At 44.6% G+C, this 22,311-nt stretch overlaps 1 protein-coding gene across 3 annotated transcripts in view; it reads left to right on the plus strand.

Annotated features, from left to right (window-relative positions):
- Nucleotides 1-22,311, plus strand: part of CHCHD3 (coiled-coil-helix-coiled-coil-helix domain containing 3) — a 126,128-nt gene that overhangs the window by 94,505 nt on the left and 9,312 nt on the right. For all 3 annotated transcript variants that reach the window (XM_039571252.1, XM_039571254.1, XM_039571253.1), the window contains one exon: nucleotides 3,859-3,929. In XM_039571252.1, the coding sequence (XP_039427186.1) occupies nucleotides 3,859-3,929 (71 nt within the window). The remainder of the gene's footprint in view (nucleotides 1-3,858; nucleotides 3,930-22,311) is intronic.

Below are 22,311 nucleotides of genomic sequence, written 5' to 3' on the forward strand. Positions count from 1 at the left end.
GTGAAAACACTTTTCACCCGTGGTTAGATCTCATTTTGCTCTTCGTGACTTATGGCATTATTTGTATTTTCTATGGCTCTGTGTATGTGTCAGGGAAAATTGGATGGATTTACAATGAAAATTGAAATTCTCTTTAACTTCTCTTTCAGCCTCTGTTTCTCTCAGTTCACTCTGGAGGTGGTTCTGGAAAAGGCACCACTTGTTACTCAATTTTACTGCAATATGTTCATTACCTTTGGGCCAAAACCACTGGATTTGGGTTGGAAGGGGACTTTAAACTCATCCAGTTCCACCCCTGCCATGGCAGGGACACCTTCCACTATCCCAGGGTGCTCCAAGCCGCATCCAGCCTGGCCTTGGACACTTCCAAGGATGAAGATAATAAATATATGCCTTTATCTGGAGATGAGGAAATGATGTTACGGCACCATTTTTAATCTGCATTTAGGGAAATGACCACTGCACTTTTATCTGGAGGATTAGGGAGGACTGGGAAAATGAAACTTCATCTCTGGATTACAGAGAGTTTATCTCTAAAAGAGAATCTGAGTGAATTTCAAAGGAAGGCCTGAGCCAACAAACAGCACACTTCATCTAAGATAACAAATGATTTCTTGATAGCTTGTAGGATTGAAACTTGTGGGCATACATAGCAGCTCAGTTGATCACTTGAACTGCAATTAAAAAGCAGAACAAGTACACCCCCAATATTGTTTTTATGTCAGAAATGCTCCTTCATGCTTGAAAATGATAAAAAATTGCAATCGATCCTTACAACTGTTCTGTTCATCTTTATTGACCGGGCCAAAGAAAGATAAATGGCAGCCTAAATAAGATTCTAGTCCGTGTTGGCCTGGGAGGGGACAGGGGGTGATGGAGAGCGATTCATCATCTCAGCCCTGCCCTGGCCACGCTCGCCCCGCCGCCCGTCGCGGGCTCATCCCGGCCCTATCGATCCCATCCCATCCCAACAAGCTGGGCCTGGCTGTCATTGGGCAGCTGGGATTGCTGCATGCCAGGGGGTCACTGGTGTGAGGAGAATTTCACTTCCATTTGCTCGCCGGCCAACGATGATTTATGAAAAAATAAATGACCGCCGGTGCCGTGCGTGGAAACCTGGGTTTTGGTGCAAATGAGTGATTAGGTGTGGGGCTGGCAGTGGGGAGTGCAGCAGAGCTCTGAGCTCCTGCTGATCCAGGCCTGACCTTTGCCTGCAGCGCCTCTTGCCCAATTTGTTATCGTTTGTGAGAAAATAGGAGCCCTGCAATACAATTTTACCCCTGTCTGGAGCTGGCATTTTATTCACTGATTTCGGTACATTTCAGGATTATCATTCACAAGGAGAGAGCTTGGAAGAATGTTTTTCTTTGCCTTTTTTCTGTAGTTGGTGCTGCTTCTTTTGGAATTTCGGGAAGTGTTTTTGCAGGAGTGAGACCAGCACTGCTCATAAGATGATAAATATTCCTCAGGACATGTTTACTCCCCCAGTGACCACAGACCTGTGTCATATGGGACTTTTGTGGAAGACTGATCTCTCCACTTCCAGGCTTTTCCACTTTTTTCCTCCTAAAAATGTTTCCATCATTTTGCTTTTCCATACATCAGTGTCTTAAGCTAAACTGCTTTGTTTTACCCCAAATTAAAATTGGAATGATGCTTCCCGTGGACTGGATCGTGGCATCCATGTGTGTTATGGAATCATGGAATGGTTTGGATTGGAAGGGACCTTAAAGCCCATCCAGTCCCACCCCTGCCATGGGCAGGGACACCTCCCACTGTCCCAGGCTGCTCCAAGCCCCAATGTCCAGCCTGGCCTTGGACACTTCCAGGGATCCAGGGGCAGCCCCAGCTGCTCTGGGAATTCCATTCCAGGGCCTCCCCACCCTCCCAGCCAGGAATTCCTTCCAGGGATGGAGCAGCCACAGCTTCTCTGGGCAACCTGTGCCAGGGCCTCACCACCCTCTCAGCAAGGAATTCCTTCCCAATAGCTCATCTAAATTTCACTTTTCCAGTGGGAAGCCATTCCCTGCCTCCTGTCCCTCCAGGCCTTGGCCCCAGTCCCTCTGCAGCTCTCCTGGAGCCCCTTTAGGCTTGGAAGGGGCTCTGAGCTCTCCCAGAACCTTCTCCAGGGTGAACATTCCCAGCTCTCCCAGCCTGACATATGTTAAATATTTGAAAGATGCAAAATCAATATTGAGGCATCAATAACTCCAAACCGTGGGATAAAGTCCCAGGTTGTTAAAATAAGGATTCAGCTGGTTTTGATGCAATCTCCCAGTGTGGGATTGTCAGGATTTTGTTGCCATGTTAACATCACTCCCTGGGATGCCGATGACTCAAAGCTACATGAGAATTCTTGCAAATGCCAGCAGAACCTTTTTGCCTCTCCATGCCCTGTTTCCACCAGCATTCAGAGGAAAATGGTTTCAGAGGAGTTTTGAGCTGCTTCAACTTTGCTTTCTCCCTCCAGCTGGGCAGCCAGGTGCCTTGGTTATTATAGCTGAGGTCCAGCTGTGCCGAGGCTATAAAAACCTCCTGAAAAATGCCACCTCTGTGTTATTGAGACATGAAGCAAAACAACATTCCAGTGATTTGTCTCAGGCTGTAGGATCACAGGATTCTTTAGGCTGGAAAAGACCTTTGAGATCATCAAGTCCAACCATTCCCAGCACTGCCAAGGTCACCACTGCCCCCATGTCCCCACGTGCCACATCCACACGGCTTTGAAACCCCTCCAGGAATGGGGACTCCACCACTACCAGGCTGGACAGCCCTTTTGGGGAAGGACTTTTCCCAGTATCCACCCTGCCCCTCCCCTGGCCCAGCCTGAGGCCGTTCCCTCTCTCCTGTCCCTGTTCCCTGGGAGCAGAGCCCGACCCCCCCGGCTGCCCCCTCCTGTCAGGGACTTGTGCAGAGCCACAAGGTCCCCCCGGAGCCTCCTTTGCTCCAGGCTGAGCCCCTTCCCAGCTCCCTCAGCCACTCCAGCCCTTTCCCAGCTCCCTCAAGAATTCTCCAGCCCCTTCCCAGCTCCCTCAGCCACTCCAGCCCCTTCCCAGCTCCGTTCCCTTCCCTGGACACGCTCCAGCCCCTCCAGGCCTCTCCCAGAGCTGTCTGACCTCATGCCATCCTTGTGCTCCTCTGGAATATCCTCCCCCTTCTTCCCACAGCCAGAAACTGCCCTTGCTGTTGTCACACATAGAAAAGTTCTGTTGCTTGGTGAGCATCTCCCACCTGTGCTTTGGAAATGAATGATTTTGTAGAACCAAATCAAAGCTATCCCTGGGTTTAAGGGAGATGAAAATCAGTTCTGAAGCTGCCTGGCTTTAAAAATTAAAATTAGCAACTGATTGAAGCAACCTGGGAGTTTGGAATATTCCAGGAACTCCTTAGAGAGGCATTTTCAAGGCAAGGAGCAAAAGGGAAGGTGGAGCCATGGTTAATTTATTGTGTGACTTTGAAGCTTGGCTCAAGTGTCACCTGTGAGGCAGGGGAGGAGATGTGTGTGAGGAACACAAACAGGGCACTGCAAAGGAGTAAAGAATCTGTATTTTGATTTTAATTTCTAATGAAGAAGTTGCAGAGAGTCCAGGAGCACCTTGTGCTGAGTATGGGATTCCCACCCCGTGTCCCTTTAGGGTTTCCTCCCCAGGAGCCATTCCTTTTGCATAATCAAGAGGATGCACTTAAAAAAAAAAACCACCCCCCAAAAAAAGTAATTTCTGAAACTTTGTCATTTTATGGTTAGGTTTTGAGGGTTTTTTGAAACAACTTAAATCCAAATTAGCTTTATTGACTAGATATTAGCGTGCCTGTAAATGCTGTTAACTGGAATCTGTATTTATTCTGTTTTCTTTCCAGAGTGCCCAGTTCTACAAAGTCACCACTGAGCAATACCAAAAAGCTGCTGATGAAGTCTCAGCTCGGTTCAAGTGAGTCTGTTCTCCTGGTTTTTTCCTGGCAGCTGCATGAGTTCTGTCCACATTAAAATGCACAATAATTCCCCTTTCCTCCCTCACAGATCCTATCAGTCCCTCTGGCTGTTAAAAGGAGGGAATTTGGGAGAATTTGGAGGCCAATGTATAGGAACCATAAGCTGCAGAGAAATGGGATGCACACTTAGTATACATTTGTTAATTTGTAGTTGATAAGAAGCATGAAAGAGTCTAAGAATAGATCCCTCTCTCTGATGGAGCACCGAGAATGGGATTCCAGCTTTGCATCACGATCCCATCCATCCCGTGCTCGCACCATGGGAAGGATTTAAATGAGGAATTTCACTCTGCCCTCAACAGTGAAGGTCAAATTAAATAATTTTGATTAGTCCTGAAGAGAGTGAAGTGAAGATCTGGTAATTGATGGATCAAAGTGACAGTGACCCTTAGCCTTGGACTCTTCCCTTTGGGCTGCTCCATCCCTCAGGCAAGAGGTTCCATTTATCATTTTAGTGAGGACACAGAACTTTTTACAGCCTCAATTCTCTCCTCTAACCAAGAAATGCTGCAGAAAATGAATTATTCTGCCACGAGTTTTTTAGATTTGTGGAGGGATTTTCTTCTGGTTTGTGTTTTGTTTTGGTTTTTGATGAGCAGGGAGAGAAAAGTCCTCTCTGAGCTGCTGGTAATGATACAAATAAAATTTTAAAGTGTAAGAAAAACACATTTTATCTCTTAACAGCATGAATTGTTGAATATTCTCTGGTGTATATGTAAAAAATTTTGTAGTGTTTAATGGTGCAGAGTATACTGAGCACTAAATTCATCTGTCCCTTAAGCAAGAGGGACAGGACGACCATTGATCAAGGTCTGATTTAAGCATAATTCGGAGGGTTTTCCATCATGTCTGGAAATCCAGGTAGGTTGGGATAAAATTCCCACCTGGGTGTCTACTTCCTCTGTTACAGTGGGATATTCTCAGCTTTTTAAATCAAATGATTGCCTCATTTCACTTGCATTATTCCAAAACAAGGTTTTGTTGGGATTTGAAGAGCTCTGGCTGGGTTTAGTGGTCAGAGGTGGGAGATGGGTTTGGGATTGGGATTTTCCTCCTGATACATAAATGTTTTCCTAAATAAAATAGATAAATCAAATACTTTGGGTTCCTTTCTGTACAAATGGAGCTGATTGATAGAGCAGGGGCCAGTCTTGAGCATCGAAGAAACTGAAGAAAACCATTTTAAAGGGTACAGAAATCAAGGAATATTTACTGAGGGGAATTTGGAGAGGGAATCACATTCCTAACACTCGATGAGCTTGGTCTTTTCTTAATTTTCTAGAAAGGTATAAATTGAAATCATCCATTTGACTGGTCTGTAATAGCAGTACTGCAATTGCTGTGCTGCTTTTGCACTTGAAGCCAAATTTCCTAAAATTTATTTGTAATTTTTACATCAGTGGATCCAGTATTGGTCCATTGCCTTCAAAGACAACAAAAGGAAAAAACCAGGAAATCAAAAGGTGCCTGAAATATGCACATAAATTGTGGCAGATTTGATGAAGTGCCTGAAATACCAATATTCCTTTCCAATTTAAAGGTTTTCCCTTACATAAAATCCTTTTAAACACCGTATCCTTTTATTGAAGGTTTCGATGCAGGAGATGTTATTTTATCACTGCCTCCTTCATGGAACTTGATGGATAAATGAGGAATGATTTAGTGAGACCTAAAGATGCTCCTTTGGTGTCACAGGCACTTCTCATATGCAGTTTAATTGCACGTGAGGATTCAGAGGACAGAGGCTCCAGTGGTGTTTAAAGAGTTGTTTAATTGGCTGTAAAAGAAGAATTAAGTAAGGTTGAGCTGCTAAATTTTGTTAATGCATAAAGCCATGTGCTGCCTGTGATTTCAGGTTCCAAGTGCAAGATTAATGGATCTAATTGTGGGGTTATTAGCAAATAGTCTGACTTTATTTTCGGCATGTCTAGAATTAGGGACCAAGTTTTAGTGATAGAACTTGAATTTCTTCCACTTTTTAAGCTGCATCACTTCCAAGAGCAAGAAGTGGATGGTGTTGTTATATATTAAATATTTCCTGGATTTTCCTTCCTCCATTTAATCCCTGAAATTACATCAGCTGTGGCTTCATCAGTCTCTAGGGATAATTAAACCCTGTTAAAAGGGGAAAAATATAAATACCCCACGTGGATCTGGATCAGAGACCTGCAAGTCTTCAGTCTGCAGTTCCTATTGCTGCCTGCATTAAGCTGATATTCCAAACGTCCATGAGAAATGTTTTATCCCCACGAAGGCCCTGATTCACATTGATCAAATTGGGAATTATCAAATGCTTCATCTCTTTAAGAGCCTAATTCCCATTGATCAAATCCTAAGTGAGCAGGTTCAGGCAGTTCCTGCAGTCCCCAAATCACATTAAAACAACATTACAGGGCCATGCTGCCCCTCCTAAAGCTGGAATTATGTTCCCACAGTTACATTATAACCCCAATTATTCCATTATGAAGATGGCTCTGTTATAATGAGAAGTTTACACAAGAAGAGAAGAATGCAGCATTACAGGAAGAGCCAGGCTTTGGGCAAGGATTTGAACTTTTCCTAATCAAATTCTCCCTTTGTTTTGTGGGTTTTTCCCCTTAATTTGGAGGGCTGGGAGCGGGGAATTCGGCAGCTGCGGTGGTGACATTTTATTCCCCCGTGGTGTCTCGAGCCAAGTGACATCTTCATTATTCATTTAAGAAGCAGAGAGGGCAAAGGCAGCCTAAAATAAATGTTCTTCTCTTCTGTGGGTTTTGATTTCTGGTGGTATATTTAGAATTTGTAGCTGTGCATTGGTGCTTTTTCCTAAATATTCTGCCATTCCTCTCCTGCTCCGCTGCTCTCATGGACAATGTGGAATTGCTTCTTACTGCTGGGTTTTTTTGGGAAAAACTTAATCCCCAGCTGGCCAGACTGATGGAAACCCCAAGTCCTCCATGGGGGTTGACTGATCAGTTTGGTGGTGAGGTTTTCCCCAAGAATGGAATTAATTCCCCAAAGTTTGCTTTGACACAGTTGTAATCCAGAGGATCCTTTGCATCATCTGGAAGTTTGGGGTGTTCACTGAGTCACAGATTTTTGGGGAGCTTTATCCCTTTATTACAAACTTTTGGACATGACCCTCGTTGGCAGTTCCCATAGAATGGGGGGGAATAAATGACAAATCATCAATATCATGTCTTCCTTTAATTGTGATTTCTCTATCACAAAGCCTGGTTCATTAATGTTTACTGAAAATAGAATTTAAGGCATTGTTATAATCAGAAAATCATGGAGTGGTTTGGGCTGGAAAAGACCTTAAGGATCATCCAGTTCCACCCCCTGCCATGGGCAGGGACACCTCCCACATGAAGTTCTGTTTGATGCTCAGCTGTGAATATTTGAAATATTAGCAGTAGTTCCTTTGTGTTCTAACTGGTGTTGTTGTGAACTGTGAAGCTGAGAAGGAGTACAGTGAAACCACAGTAAATTAATAACAGCAACACTTTGATATTCAGATATAATTGTCTCACAAAGCAGTGCTGCCAAATCTTTGGACACTGAGGGAAAAAAGGCAGGAGAGAGAGAAAATCAGCTTTTTATTGATGGCTTTGGACCGAGTCCAGGGAAGTGTGGCTTTATTTCCTTGTCCTCGTTACCCTTCTGATGTTGGGGCACATATGGTGACTTCTGAAGGGCTCTTGCACCGCCTGTAAATGAGGAATATTGATAGTTTCTTAATGCAAATATCTTCAGTCACCATCCTGCTGCACTCACATACCTCTGTAACACAGAAATCTGTGGTGCAGAGAGCCACGCAAAGAATTTGTGCTTTATTTCTGCTTGTGCAGACCCAAACTTCCAGTTTGTAGAAGTTCCTGTTGTACCTTAAATAACATCATTGATTCCCAGAACAGTTTGGGTTGGAAGGGACCTTAAATCCCATCCCATTCCAACCCCTGCCATGGGCAGGGACTCTCCCCAGACCAAGTTGCTTCAGCCCATCCAACCTGGCCCTGAATTAACATCAGCTGCTTTTAAAAACGAAAGTTAAAAGTCCAGATTATCAGTTCTTAATGAAATACTACTTTTTCAATCCTGTATGAATACTATTTTTTCAATAACAGAAAATAGGAAGCTACTAAAAATCCTTGGGCAGAGCCTGGAGGCTTTGTGCCTTTAGTTAAGCGTCTTTTGCTCAGCCAAGGACAGTGAGCTCTGCACAGAAACCTCGGGAATTAATCTTTTCTCTTACAAATACAGCAAACAGGTGGTGCTTTGTCAGGAGAGAATCACTGCAGGATTGTTTGCTGATGATGCTGTTGCTGGTGGTCTCCTTGATTTTTTTCTCACGTGTTCTGTCTGGGGATGATGTCCCAAGTTACTCCTGACATCCCTTAGAGAGGTGTGAGCTGTTTGTAAATGATGCTGGGAATTAAAGAGTTAAATGCCATAACTCAGCTCAACCCCTGAGCTTTTCTTAGCAACAGAGCTACTCAAAGGTCTTATTTCTCCTTCTGCTCTTTCACCTCTTCACACACAGCTGTGCTGACACCATGAGAGTTTCTTACTGTGACTCAAGCAGAGGTGTCTGATCTCAAACACATTTCACTCCACAAGCCCAGTGTAGGTACAGTTTTCCAGCATGGAAGTGATGCTGTCACCCCTCTTAGCTTGAAACCAGTCCAGATTCTGAGCACACAGAGCTGCTTCAGGTGGGAAGAGACTTTGGAAAGAGACTTCAGTAGATCTTTCCAGGCTCTTGTTTATCTTGCACGTCCCAAATCCTGTTCCTTGTGAATAAACTCTTCTCTTTGCTCAGTTCTTTCACTCAGGGCTTGGCCCTCATGGATTCACCTGAGGGCTGTGAACTCACTCAAGAAATCTGTTGGACTTTCTGCTGCTTTGTTCAAGGGATTGTGCTTTGACCCAGGGACCTTAAAAATCATCTGGTTCCAGCTTAAGGAGGGGACTTGGGTGGGCAGCAGTTCCCCCTGTCTCAGTTGCTCTGCACCGATAAATAAATAAGAGAATCCTTTGGCCATTCTCCTGTTATCCTTTGGAATCTCAGAATTCCCTAAAGCCCTTTTTCAGTGTGTTTACCTGTGATTGTCACTTCAGACACGACAACTTTGGGTTCCCCTCCAGCAACGCAGATATTTAACTTTGTTCCTTTGATCAGTGCAGTCAATTAGGAGCTCAAGGGTACTCAGCAGGGCTGGATGAAATATTAATTGTGCATTTGGAGCTGGATGCAGATTCCTTCTGAGCAAAGTGGGAGCCAGGGAGCCTGGTGTAATATCTGTGTGTTTCTCTCTCACGGAGAACGGTGAGTCTGTGCAGGGGGATGTGTTTTCATTGAAATCTCTGAGCTCTGATGTGAGATTTAAATGTGCTTTGGTTGGTCAGGAAACAGGATCGAAGTTCTGTGGTTTTTGAGAGTGATATTAACTTTTAAAATCCATTATTCAAAATTTAGATAGCACATTAATGAAGAGGGTAAGTCAATTTTTTCCACGTTTGGCATAATCTTTTTTTTTCCCCCCCTTTCTAGAAATCATGGATACATTCATTAAATCTCCCCTCGGGCTATCCCCAGTTTTTCACACAGTGAGATCCTTTACTGTCTGGAATAGAGAAAGCAATCTTAAAATTAATGTTTGTAAAGCACCAAGTCAGGAGTAGGAATTTTTTTAATTTTATAGGGATTAATACGGAAAATAAAAGATTTTCTGGGAGGGGGGACAGGTGGAGCAGGATAATTATTGTAGGATATTGTTGTGGGGGGATAACTGCAGGATAGAGTGGGATGATAACTAAGTGGGAAAATTTGCCTGTGGTGGTGGAGTTGGAACTGGAAGATCTTGATGATCTTCAGGGTCTTTTCCAAGCTGAACCATTGTGTGATTTTATGATCTGCAGGTCCTTTTCCTGTTCAGAAGATCCTTTTCCTGTTCAGGGTGGATGTGTTGGAAAGGGAAATGTGTTCCAGCACTGCTGCTCTTCTCTGTTTGCTTACAGAGAAACACGAAGTCGTTTCAAGGCTTCCCTGTGAAAGAAGCGAGTGAAACTCTGCACTCTCACCTTGGTGGCCCCCAGTAAAATCGATGGGATTCTCCTTTGGTGGGCTGGGAATCAGCCCAGACCTGGGAAAATTGCTGGATGCCCTCGTTAGGGACAGTCCCTGCTGCCAGCTGCGGGTTTGGGAGCTGCTCCCAAGGAATGAGTGGCTCCTCCCAGTGAGTTTGGCTTTCCAGGCTCTGCCAGGGGACATCTGGCTGCCTGCTCCCTCCCAAGGTTTATTGCAAACAAGGAATAAAGCCTCTTGTTTTAATGCCTTATCCTTTGTTGGGATTTCCTCCAAACACGAGTCGCTGATTTCCCAATTACAGCGTTAAAGCTGTGAGGTTAAACCCCAGAGCAGCTCCTTTTTATTATTAATTTGTTCTGTATTTCCTAATCTTTCGTGGCTGAGATTTACAAATACCTTTTCTAAGGATGTTTTTAATGAGGCCAAGCCATCCGTAGGATCAAATCCTACAAATCTCATGTGGGAGCCCACAGCAGCAAACCTCCCTTAGGGGAAGGAGGATGTTTCCCAGAGCTGGTGGTGGGATTTTTTTAAGGAGAATTCACCTGTTCCTGGGCACAGGGTGAAGAATGAATTACCAATTATCTCTATATGTTACCACATGACATACGGTTTTCTTCTTTTTTTCATCTCCTTTCCAGTAGTGTTGGAAAATCAGGGAAGAAAATACACCACAGCCATTCTGCTTGGACTGCACCTGAGGGAAATCCCAATCTAAAGTCAAAGCAGGCAGTAAATATGTGGGGAAATAATCTCAAATCCTGGGTTTTGTTGCAAAGTGCTGTAAAATAAGGTTTGTAAAATGAGTATTTAGGTTTCTTAAAGTGGTCAAATCGTAGAATCACAGAATGGTTTGGGTTGGAAGGGACCTTAAAGGACATCCAGTGGGGACACCTTCCACTATCCCAGATTGCTCCAAGCCCCATCCAGCTGGGCCTTGGACACTTCCAGGGAAGTGTTAAACCATCTTGATACCTCCTGGTTCACATGAGATGAGTTCAAAAGGGAAATTTTAACTGCTGGGAATAAAAATGATTCCTGGACTTGAGGATGGTGACACCTGGCAGGTGTAGTGTACCTGCCTTACCCTGTTACTAACAGGTAAAGTGGTATAAAAATCCTGAATGGCATAAAAATATTTATATTTTTTTTTCCTCTGGGAAATAGGTAAGAATTTAGGAGAACAGGTAGGTTCTAATGGCAGAGCTACACTGGTAATTGCAATTTATCTTCCAATATTGGGGTTTATTTTTCTTTTTGCTCAGGGCAGTCTAAACTGAGGTGAATCCCAACCAGATTTGGACCTTGGGTAGAAGTCAGGGTTTCAGGTGTCCCATCAGGTCTGGAATTTCCAACAACTTTTTTATCTTCTGACACCCACCCAGCACCAGGTGCTGTTGCCTTTACATTTTTAAAATAAATCCTCATCCTCAGAGCATCCAAAGAGCAGAAATGCTGCTGACACCAGAACCAAACTGCATTTATTTAAGGCTGATCCTCACACTGGAGGTCCTGGCAGTGCAGAGCAGCAGCTGGAAACATCTGGAGAAGGAACAGCATGTGGATTTTGGGGAAGCCTTTGCAGGTGTGCCTGGGGTTTGGGCTTTTTTGTGGTTTAAAATGCCAGCAAATCACCTGCCTCATGTAAATTTACCTTTAATTAATCCATCTCTGCAGTGGAATTAAAACCAGAAAGCTCCTGTACAGTGGGACACCAGTGGGATCCCTTAAGGGTGGGGACATGGCCAAGGTCCAAGGGACAGTAGTTCAATCTGGAATTAAGGGGTTAATTACTGCCATTTTTTACTTCTTCATACAAAATGTGTATTTTTTTTTAGTGAATTGGTTTGGGTCTCACTTACAGCAAGAGGTTTTAAGTCACCAAACTTCTGGTTTCCATCTTCAGTAGCCTCAAGCAGTGAAGTTTTGCCTTTCTTTGTTGATCCTGGCTGTAGCATTTCCAGCTTAAGTGGGTTTTTCTCACCATAATTTCATTTCTTAAGCAGTTGTGTTCTCCAGGAGTTCACCAAAATGTACATTTTCATACAGCTTTGAACAGGGGAACAGCATCAATCCTGTTCTCATGAGCTTTACTTCCTCTTTCTACCCTGAAACTCCCACATTTCATCAATTTACTCCTTTGATCAAGGAAAATTGGTCATTTTGACAACTGAATTATAGACATGAGTTGCCATTTATGAATAGGGCCATTTTGGAAGTATTTCCCAGAAGATACCAAACCTTGACCAAAAAAAATCCTTTCTTATTTTAGCTTGAAAATTCCGGTTTTTCCCAAGCTTTCCCCAAGGTTTCCTAATGGGCATCTCAAAAAATGACTGTGAGTCAATTAATTGTAGACATTTGCTGGTGTTACTGTGCCATGTGTGGAGCTAAAGGTTATCCAGGGGGCTTGGAAGGACTCAGATCCAACAAAATCCCATCTCCCTGGCAGAAAATTCAAGTTTCATTTATTTCCCTTCAAATGCTCTGCTGTTATTTAATCTTTGTCCTTTACAGGATTTTTTTTTCCTGATATTCTGCCTGTATTTTCTTCAAATTTTGGCCTGTTTTTCTCAGTATTCCTCGCTGCAAAATGCTAATTATTTTCTGAGCGTGCTGCTTGTTTCTTTCAGTGGCTTTTTAAAGCATAAAACTGAGATCTGTGGGAGAAAAATGAATATATCTGTCATGAAATCACCTAAACCCAATTTTTTAAAGCTTTTTATGGTATTTGGTGAATGCATTTTCCAGTTTTCCTGAACATGAGCTTCATTCTGAAGCAAGCCAGAACTCTTCCTGCTGGTTTTTAGAGGGGATTTCTGAGCTGTTTGTGGTTTGCTTTGGCATTTTTGGCTTGGATGGATGTGACCTGAGTTTTATGTTCCATGGAAGCACAAAAAGCACATCCTTCTATCCCTAAAAAAGGATAAAAAGACAGAAAACTGCTCAGTAGGAGAGATTTAGGAGAATTTTTTCCTCGGGGCTGTTTATGGAGCAGTTCAGTGTTAATGGTTCTGTAGATGCAGGAGACCTGTAACTAAAATTGGAAAATTTTTCAGTGTTTAAAACCTAAATAATTATAAATACACACTTTGTCTCACTGTGTTTTCCCATCCACCTGCCTGGGATATTAAATAAAGAATACCCTGAAATATTTCGAGCCAAGTTTTTTAAGCCTGAGGAAAGGAACTGAGCAAAAGAAACTAAATAAAATAAAATTATTTTGAGTACGTTAGAGGAGACCACTGGAGTGTGGCTGTAAACTTTATAAGGATGGACTCCTCTTCCAAGGGAGGGTTAAGAGGGATATAATTCCAAACAAATGCTGTGCCATGGGAATTACTGGAAGCAGAGAAAGATCAGAATGGAAAGGTTTTGCTGGACAGGCTTTGTAGATCAGTGTGGAATGGACACAACCTCTTTGCTGTCAGTGAAATCCTGCTCTGGGAGGGGCTGAGGGAATCCAGGCCCTTTTCTTTCATCCTGTATTTTCCCTTTGCCTTGACCAGGCGCAAAAGTTTGGCCAAAAAATTGTTAAAATCCTCTCAATAAAAAGATCTCATCAGTGGGGTCAATGTAGATCTTAAAAACAAGTGGTTTATTGGTAAATTCAGTGTCAAATTTAGGCAATTCACCAGTTTTTCTCTACTAAATACTTCTGGTTCTCAAGGTAGAGGAATGCAGATATTCTTGTGGACAGTCCAAAAAAGGGATGTGGGGGCTTTTGAAATGAAGTAATTCAAGGTAAAGTTAATTTAGCTCTAAATTAAATGTGGAGATCGTTGCTCCTCTCTGGTTTCTGAGCATGACCCTGCAAGGGGCAGGAATTCTTTTGATTGCTCAATACCTGGGAAATGTGATATTCAGGCAGAAAAAGTCATTGCTGCACCTTGGATCCTTCTGCTGCAGATGTGGGAAGATCAAATTCCACCTCTTGCTCTGGATCTGCACTGGAAATAAATTGTTTTCAGAGAGTCCCAGACTGGTTTGGGTTGGAAGGGACCTTAAAGCCCATCCAGTGCCACTCCTGCCATGGGCAGGGACACTCCCACTGTGCCAGGCTGCTCCAAGCCCCAATGTCCAGCCTTGATTTGGACACTGCCAGGGATCCAGGGGCAGCCCCAGCTGCTCTGGGAATTCCATTCCAGCCCCTGCCCACCCTCCCAGCCAGCAATTCCCAATTCCCAATCTCCCACCCAGCCCTGCCCTCTGGCACTGGGAAGCCATTCCCTGGCTCCTGTCCCTCCATGCCTTGGCCCCAGTCCCTCTGCAGCTCTCCTGGAGCCCCTTTAGGCCCTGGAAAATACAAATTAATACAGATCAGCTCTCCCTTCCCCTCCTTCAGAGGGGGTGTGTGCCACTGCAATAAGTTTATTAATTCTCTCAAATTTTCAGTTCAGTGCTTGAATATAAAAGCCCTCAGTCCCACAGACCCCTGCTAAAAGGAACAGCTCAAATACTGATAATTTCCCCTTCTCACTGCAGTCCCTGGAACACGACCCCCATTTTCCTGGGGTCTCTATTTGTGTATGTGAAAATTCCTGTCGTAGCACAGTACACATTTTTCAAGCTAGAAGGGGAATAATTTTATCCTATATCGAAAGAAATGAGAAAAGCAGTTAGTCCTTTCAAAGTTCCCTTGCCACTTAACGTGGCTCCCACTTCCAAGCCATTTAGGAGCTCCATTAAGCCACTGGGTTGCTCCTGTGCATGCATTAGGATCAGAGCTGGGGTAGTATGGAACAGATTTGCTGTATCATGGGCACATTTATGAAGATTGATAACAGCCAGGGCTCGGTGTTAACTTTTATTTTCAAACAGGCTGCAGGAGAAACTGCCTGGTATTGCTTTGAGGCTTTGATTTATGGAAAGGTTGCTGCATGAAAAAGACATGCCATAAACCAGCTCTGCTGGCAGGAGCATTATAAAGTAGGGTTGTAAGGAGAGCAAACAATAACTGACTAATTATGTTCATTATTGTCTCTCTGAGCTCCCTGTACCTTTTGGGGGGGTGGGGGTTTGCACTTGTTCCCACCTCAGCTTTAAAGTGGACTCACCTTTCCCACGGAGTGGGATGAACATGAGAAAATCCTGCTGCTTTCTACTGGCAGGACCCCCCAGAGAGGCCTTTTTTGTTTGTATGGAATGAAAGAGGTCACTGAAATTATACCTGCTTGCACAAGTGTCCCATCCCCTCAATCCCTTGTCCCTGGCTCCTGTCCCTCCAGCCCTTGGCCCCAGTCCCTCTGCAGCTCTCCTGGAGCCCCTTTAGGCCCTGCAAGGGGCTTGGAGCTCTCCCTGGAGCCTTCTTTCCAGAGCTGAATTCCCAGCTCTCCCAGCCAGGAGGAGGAGGAGGAGGAGGAAAGGTCTGTGGGGAAAAAAAGCTGTTTCTCTTACAATTTCCATCCCTGGCGCATTTTCCCCTAAATTATGACTGTTCTCCTGTGAGGGTTATTTCAGACTGTTATATTTAAGCCCTTAAAAACAAACCCAAAAACCTCAGCATGATGGCAAAGATCACCATTTTCATCTGTAGATGGCAAGAACTATTTTCCTTCTCTCAGCCTGGCACCATCCTTTGTAACAATATGAGCCTCAGCAGCAGCAAGTTGAATTCTTCAGACAGCAGCAATTAGCAGAAAACTTGAGTGAGAACCAGCTGAAATCAAGGGCCGCGACCTAACTGGGGAAAATGTGAGTGGTTAATCTAAAGTTTGTCAAACTTGAGCTGCTTTAACTTAAAAGCATCCCTCTCCCAAACTACCTGAAGACCTTCGCACAAAGAAATAGGAGCTTGAAAATCATCTGTGCTAAGGTTATAAAACAGAAGAACGACTTTCTTGGAGCAGAGTGAAGTTCTGTTAAGTAAGCCAGAGTCTGATTAGTGCTGCCAGCACACAGAGGGGGTGAGGAGAGACCTTTGGAAGGTCTTTGTGAGCTGGCACTGAGGTTTCCATCAGTACCCTCTGCCTTCTGCTTCAGACTGCTCCCCTGGTGCCCTCACAGAGTCTGGGAATGGTTTGGGTTGGAGGAGACATTCCAGACCATCCAATTCCAGCCCTGCCATGGGCAGGGACACCTTCCACTATCCCAGGTTGCTCCAAGCCCCAATGTCCAGCCTGGCCCTGGGCACTTCCAGGGATCCAGGGGCAGCCACAGCTGCTCTGGGAATTCTAGCCCAGCCCCTGCCCACCCTCCCAGCCAGCAATTCCCAATTCCCAATCTCCCATCCAGCCCTGCCCTCTGGCACTGGGAAGCCATTCCCTGGCTCCTGTCCCTCCAGGCCCTGTCCCCAGTCCCTCTGCAGCTCTCCCGGAGCCCCTTCAGGCCCTGCAAGGGGCTCTCAGCTCTCCCTGGAGCCTTCTCTTCTCCAGGTGAGCACCCCCAGCTCTCCCAGGGTCTCCAGCCCTGGAGTATCCTCATTGTTGTGTCTTACAACAGCCTGAGGGAAACACCCACCAACAGGCAGTGAAAGATTACAACTTGAAAAATAATTTTAAACTAATGAGGACAGTGAAAAACTGTGAATGTTGTCGTTCACAGCTCATCCCTCCAGCTCCAGTTCGTGACCTGGCCCCAGTGAGGAGCGTTTTCCCTCCCTGGATGCTAGAAAGGCTGCTGAGGGCATTCTGTTTGAATGTTTCTGTAACACACTGCACAAGCACATTAAGGCTGAGATAATTTAGAGCAAGGTCCAGTAACCCCTCACCATCAGCGTGTTCTCAGTGGGGTTATTGCTCTTTGTTGGAGTTGATGACATTTTATTGTCGTTGCAGCCCAGCCGATTCTATTTTATGAAAAGAGTGGCTGGGCCTCATCCCAGTCCAAGACTTGTGGAATCACACGTGGCCTTTGTGGCTTAGCAGAGTGAATCCAAGCCTGTTTTCTTAAATAACTTCATGCCCAAATGGAAAATTGGCATTTGTTCTGCTGTCTCTTAAGATTACAACCTTCAGTTCCCTCAAGTAATCGTCACCCACGGGAGCGGCGAGGCTTGAAGTGTTTAACTGGTGATTGCTTTTTCTCGACGCTGCTTCTGCCCATAATATCTTTTATTTTTGTGGTCAGTTAACAGGGTTTTGGGGCCTTTTATAGCTGAAGAGAATAGTTAAATATATATTGCTCTGGAGAGTAATATTTGGATAATAATGTGCCACGAGTTAGTGTCTTGTGGTGCTTTGTGTTGAGTGCTGTAGTTGACCTTTGCTGGAGAGGAGAGAAGTGTCTGCTTGTTAGAACATATTATTTAGCACCTTTATAAAGGCAAAACTGGTTGGTTTGGGGTTTTTTTTTTAGTGTGAGGCTCAGTGAAGGTTTTATCACCACGATTTGGGGATGATGGTGTGATGTTAGGCCTTTACAAAGCCTGCAGTGAGTCGTAGCTCTTGGGAAGTAAGTGGCAGTAATAAATCCAGAATGTGCTTTGCTGTCCTGGATTTGGTTGGTGCTGCTCATTTGGGTCTGTCTGTAGTTTTTGTGTGTATGTGTGTCTGTGTGCTTTACACACACAGTGATGGAAAGTTACTGTGGGAAATTCAATGTAGGGACAGGGATACCATTAAAATGGATCATTTAAGTGGATGAAACTGTATTTTTTGCCACCTTTATATAGAAGCAGGTTTCAAACTGTTGCAGAATTATTTCTTCCTTTAAAAATCAGAAATAGTGAGGTTTAGTGTATCGTGTACTGATAGTTAATATATCCAAGTAGTCCTGAACTGGCATCAGCTACTTCTATCATAGAAATATCAGCAAAGCATCAATTCAGTCTCCCAGAGGCTGGATCTGCCTTTCCATGAGCTGGATCTGGAGCTGAGGAGAGCCTTGATTCCTTTGCTTCCCTAAACCTTCATAAACCTCCTCCAAATTCCTTATTAGGAGTAAATAGTAAGGAATTCTAGCACATGGTGTTGTTTGCAGTGATGATCCTTGACTTGTGTTCTCCTGAGCAGCCAAGTGGAGTCTTGCCAATCTTCATTAAATGTTTTTTTTTTTTTTTTTGGATGGAGTAAAGCTGAGCTCAAGTGATTCCACATGCAAGCTCTAAAAATAATTGGTGATCTGGGTTTACATGATGAGGTTTGGAAGGCAAATGTTGGTTTGCTGATCACGGAATTGTGGAATTGGAGGGGTTGGCTCCATCCCCACTGAGCTGATCGGACCCTGGAGCTGCGAAGAGTGTGGATTTTGTCCTCAATAGTGGTTGGACAGGCTTGGCTACATCTGGGATCATTCTTTGTGTGTGAACTTGTCAAAATTAGGCGTTGGGTTTGATGTGTGCAAGCCCAAGAAGTATTTTTTTATTTATTTCTATATATAACATTTAGGTACTACACAATATTCCACAGAGATAAAACTGGTCCTCCTCGAGTTCCTTCTAATTAAAGCCTGCAGTTCCTATATTATCTTTCCTACTCTGTAGCAGCATCCATGCCCCTGTTAGAAGGAATTTGTATCCTTGCCATCCACGTGATTGTTTATTTTAGTATCCTGCTATTCACTAAAAACTCTCCCTTAAGCTGAAAAGAAACCTGCATCCTAAATTTGGGTGATTCCCACACGCTGCTCCCTTTGCAGCTGCAGGAGCCAGCTGTGGGAGAGGTGCATTTGTGTGTTAATGGTGGTGTGCTTTTTATTTTAAGGGGGTTTTTCTTCGTTTTCTGGAGGGGAGGGGAATTTTATAAACAAATTGTGGTTTGGGAGAGTGCAAGTCGGTTCATAGCCATTTAAATAAAAGTATTCAGACTCATTTTGTCTTTCAGGGTTGATGGGAATCCTGTTTTCATTTGATAGCTTGCTCCTCGAGATATTTGGAGTATAGGCAGCCACAGCAGGTCGGATCAGAGTCCCCTGAGCTTGTTGGGCAACAGCTGGGAGTGGGTTTTTAGGGAGTGTGCCAAAAATGAGGGAAATAGCAGTTACGCCATTTTGCCTTCAAACAAGTGGTGGTGTGGGGCTTTCCTGAGCCAAATCTTGCTTGATGGGCATCTCACACCTTCCTGGGTAATTATTTTTGAACCCAAACGTGCTTTTGATGACCCCAGTATCCCCTGACAGTGAGTCCCAGCTTTTCATTCGCTGTTTTTTGGGAAAGGTTTGGATTATTTTTGCATTGTAAAGCCACTGCTAGAAAACATCTCTGGCTGCCTGTCTCCTGTAATCCATTGATAATTTCATCCTGTAGCTCATTGATATTTGAGATCCAGCTCTTGTAGTTGTCCTCTCTGGGCTGAAGAGATCTGGTCCTCATGTAGTGTCCTGAGGGCCTGAAGAATTACCTTGGCAACCAGTTCATCCAACAAATCAGGGTTCCCAACCAGGATAATTTTTCCTCATCCTATTGTCTTTGTCTTCTAAGTCCTTGCCCAAGAAAGGCGTTAAGGATGTGCAAATGTGGAATTGCTCAATCATGGAATGGTTTGGGTTGGAAGGGACCTTAAAGCCCATCCAGTGTCACCCCTGCCATGGGCAGGGACACCTTTCACTATCCCAGGCTGCTCCAGCCTGGCCTTGGACACTTCCAGGGAGATCCAGGGGCAGCCCCAGCTGCTCTGGGAATTTCATTCCAGGGCCTCCCCACCTTCCCAGCCAGGAATTCCCAATTCCCAATCTCCCATCCAGCCCTGCCCTCTGGCACTGGGAGGCCATTCCCTGTGTCCTGTCCCTCCATGCCTTGTCTCCAGTCCTTCTCCAGCATCTTGAAACTCTGTTCATTACTTGCTTTGCCAGATATAAGATCATAATTTCTCTCTGTTTAACTCAGAGAAGCTCTTCCCTCCCTCTCTTTCTTACAACACAAGGAAATTGTTTCCACTTTGCTTTTCCAAGAGGCTGCTCCAAAATCCAGCCAGCATTCCAGGTGTTTGACCAGGTGGGAAACACTCTCCAGGTTGAAAACCCGGCCCTCTAGCGAGGTCAGTAGGATTTTCTGCCAGTCATCCCTGTAAAACCAGGATTTTGCCAACATACTGAACTTGGCCTGGTGCTCCCCAGACATCATTAAATGTCTCTCTTCTTGCAGTGAGTGTGTGTGAATGTGCTGGAATGTCTTCCCTCCTCTTCTCATCTCTGTCCCTAAATTCCAAAGGTCAGAATGTGTGTTGGATCTTTATTTGCTTTTGAGAAGGCTGGGTGAGAGATGAAATAAATGAGAGGATGGCAAACATTTGCCTGTGATTTTGGGGGTGCTGGGATTTTTGGAGAAAGGATCTAAAAATAACACGGGGAAGATTAACACCGGACTTGATCATTAGTAGCACAAAAGGTGCAGTAAGTTGAGCTCCAACCTCTCCATGAATCATTTATTTAGCATTACTCTGTAGATTTTACATTCTCAATTGCGGAGCAGAAACCACCGTGGTTCTCCTCCTGCATTTCAGCAGAGATTTGTAAGGAAAATTCTTTCTTTTACACCTTTTGGAGAAGTCACACTCTGCATTGGAGTGTAAATAAAAGCAAGAATCGGCTCCGCAGTACTTGATCTTTTGCTGGCAGCACTTCCCACACAGTGATTGTGAGGGCTCTGTGTGGGCACAGCTTGATTAGGGACCAGCATTTGGTGGATATTCAGCAATCAGATCTGTGTTATTCCTTCCAAACCATTCGGGGAAGAGCGGAACCGTTCGGTTTGTGCCTCGCGTGTTTCGTGACACGCCTTCAAGTCATCACCTACTTCATGTGCGAAGACAATCTTTAAAAATAGTTTAATATAAAGAGTAAATTAATGTAAAACCTAAAAATAATGGTGCAGCAATGAGGACCTCATTACCATATGCCCTTTTGTCTTTTTTTCCCTGGGTTCTGTTTTACAACTATTTTTTGTGCTACAAACCCGTCCTGTGGATTTGCTCGGCAGTGATGCTGCTGGAAGAGACTCTTTTTGGGTGAGGTCGTGTTAAAAAAAGAACCCTCTCACCAGCACCTTTTTGGGTGATGATGGAGAGCACAAGTGCCTCGCTGCTGTTTCAGAGGTGTCCGTTCACACTTCAGCTTTGAGCTGCCCTTCCCTCAGGGTCTCCTGAGCTGGGCTCACGTTTCTCCTGCTGCTTCCATAAGCAAAGTACCTCCAGCATGGCCTTTCCTGTCCATCTGCTCAGCCAAATCCATCTCTGCTCAGGCTACCAATGTTTATTTTACCTTTTTTTTCCCTCCTGGCCGACAGAAATGGATGTTTGCCCTGACTGTGTCTGGTGAAAGCAGCGCTGCAGATTCTTTCCTACCCCAAATTCACATCATCCCCTTTCATCCTGCCACTGGCTTCCTCATCTGTTATCCCAGGAAAATCACACATCTTCATTTTCCAAGCCCTCTATGTCCCACTTCTGCTTCTGTGCTATTTCCAGTTCCCTACTGACTTCTCTCTGAAGCGTTTGTGACTCCACCTTCTATCCTCACTCATCCCCTTTCCAAACTGCCCAGAGAACTGTGACTGTCCCTGGATCCCTGGCAGTGTCCAAGGCCAGGCTGGACCGGGCTTGGAGCAGCCTGGGACAGTGGAAGGTGTCCCTGCCCGTGGCAGGGCTGGCACTGGATGGGCTTTAAGGTCCCTCCCAATCCAAACCATTCCTTGATTCCATGAAACATGATTTGTTCTTTCTCAGAAGGAATTTCTGCTGGACACAGATGATGTTGATTGATTAAATTCCCACAGATCCTTCTGGAAACCCTCTTGGCTGTTCATAAAGCACTTGAAAACAATAAGGATGTTTCACACTTTTTGGGCTGCTCACCGTGAGGGTGTAGATTGCCTCAGTTTCCTTTTGTTTCACCACCAGTTTGCATCAATTTGTTCTTCCTTACCTTTGTGTGTGTTATGACAGCACTGAGACAAGAAACATCCTCCTTTTTTTGTTGTTTATTTTGCATTCTGCCAGGCCTGGTCACAGCATGGCTCCTCTCCTCCATCAGTAGGGCGAAATAAAACAGGTCAGAGCATCCTCTCCAACACCCTCCCGTGCTGGTGCTTTGGGGCTCAGTGGGATCACGTTCATTTGTAGGGTTTTGTTTGCGAGTTAAGACTTCCCTGGATTTCCCCAGCATGGCCTCATGCCAGGAACCACCCCCAGTTTATGGTTTGGATGTGCTGAGCTGCTCTTCGGAGGAGGCACAGCAAGATTTGACCTCAAAGAGCTGCAGGTTGGGCTGTTCCGTGCTGCTCGGGCACAGAGGATCAGTCTGGTCTGTTTTATTTAGTACTTCACAAGTAGCCAAGGGTTACACAAATAAAATCAGCTGCCTTTGATAGGTGTCAG

This window comes from Corvus cornix, chromosome 1A (genome assembly GCF_000738735.6).
Source record: "Corvus cornix cornix isolate S_Up_H32 chromosome 1A, ASM73873v5, whole genome shotgun sequence".
NCBI lineage: Eukaryota > Metazoa > Chordata > Aves > Passeriformes > Corvidae > Corvus > Corvus cornix.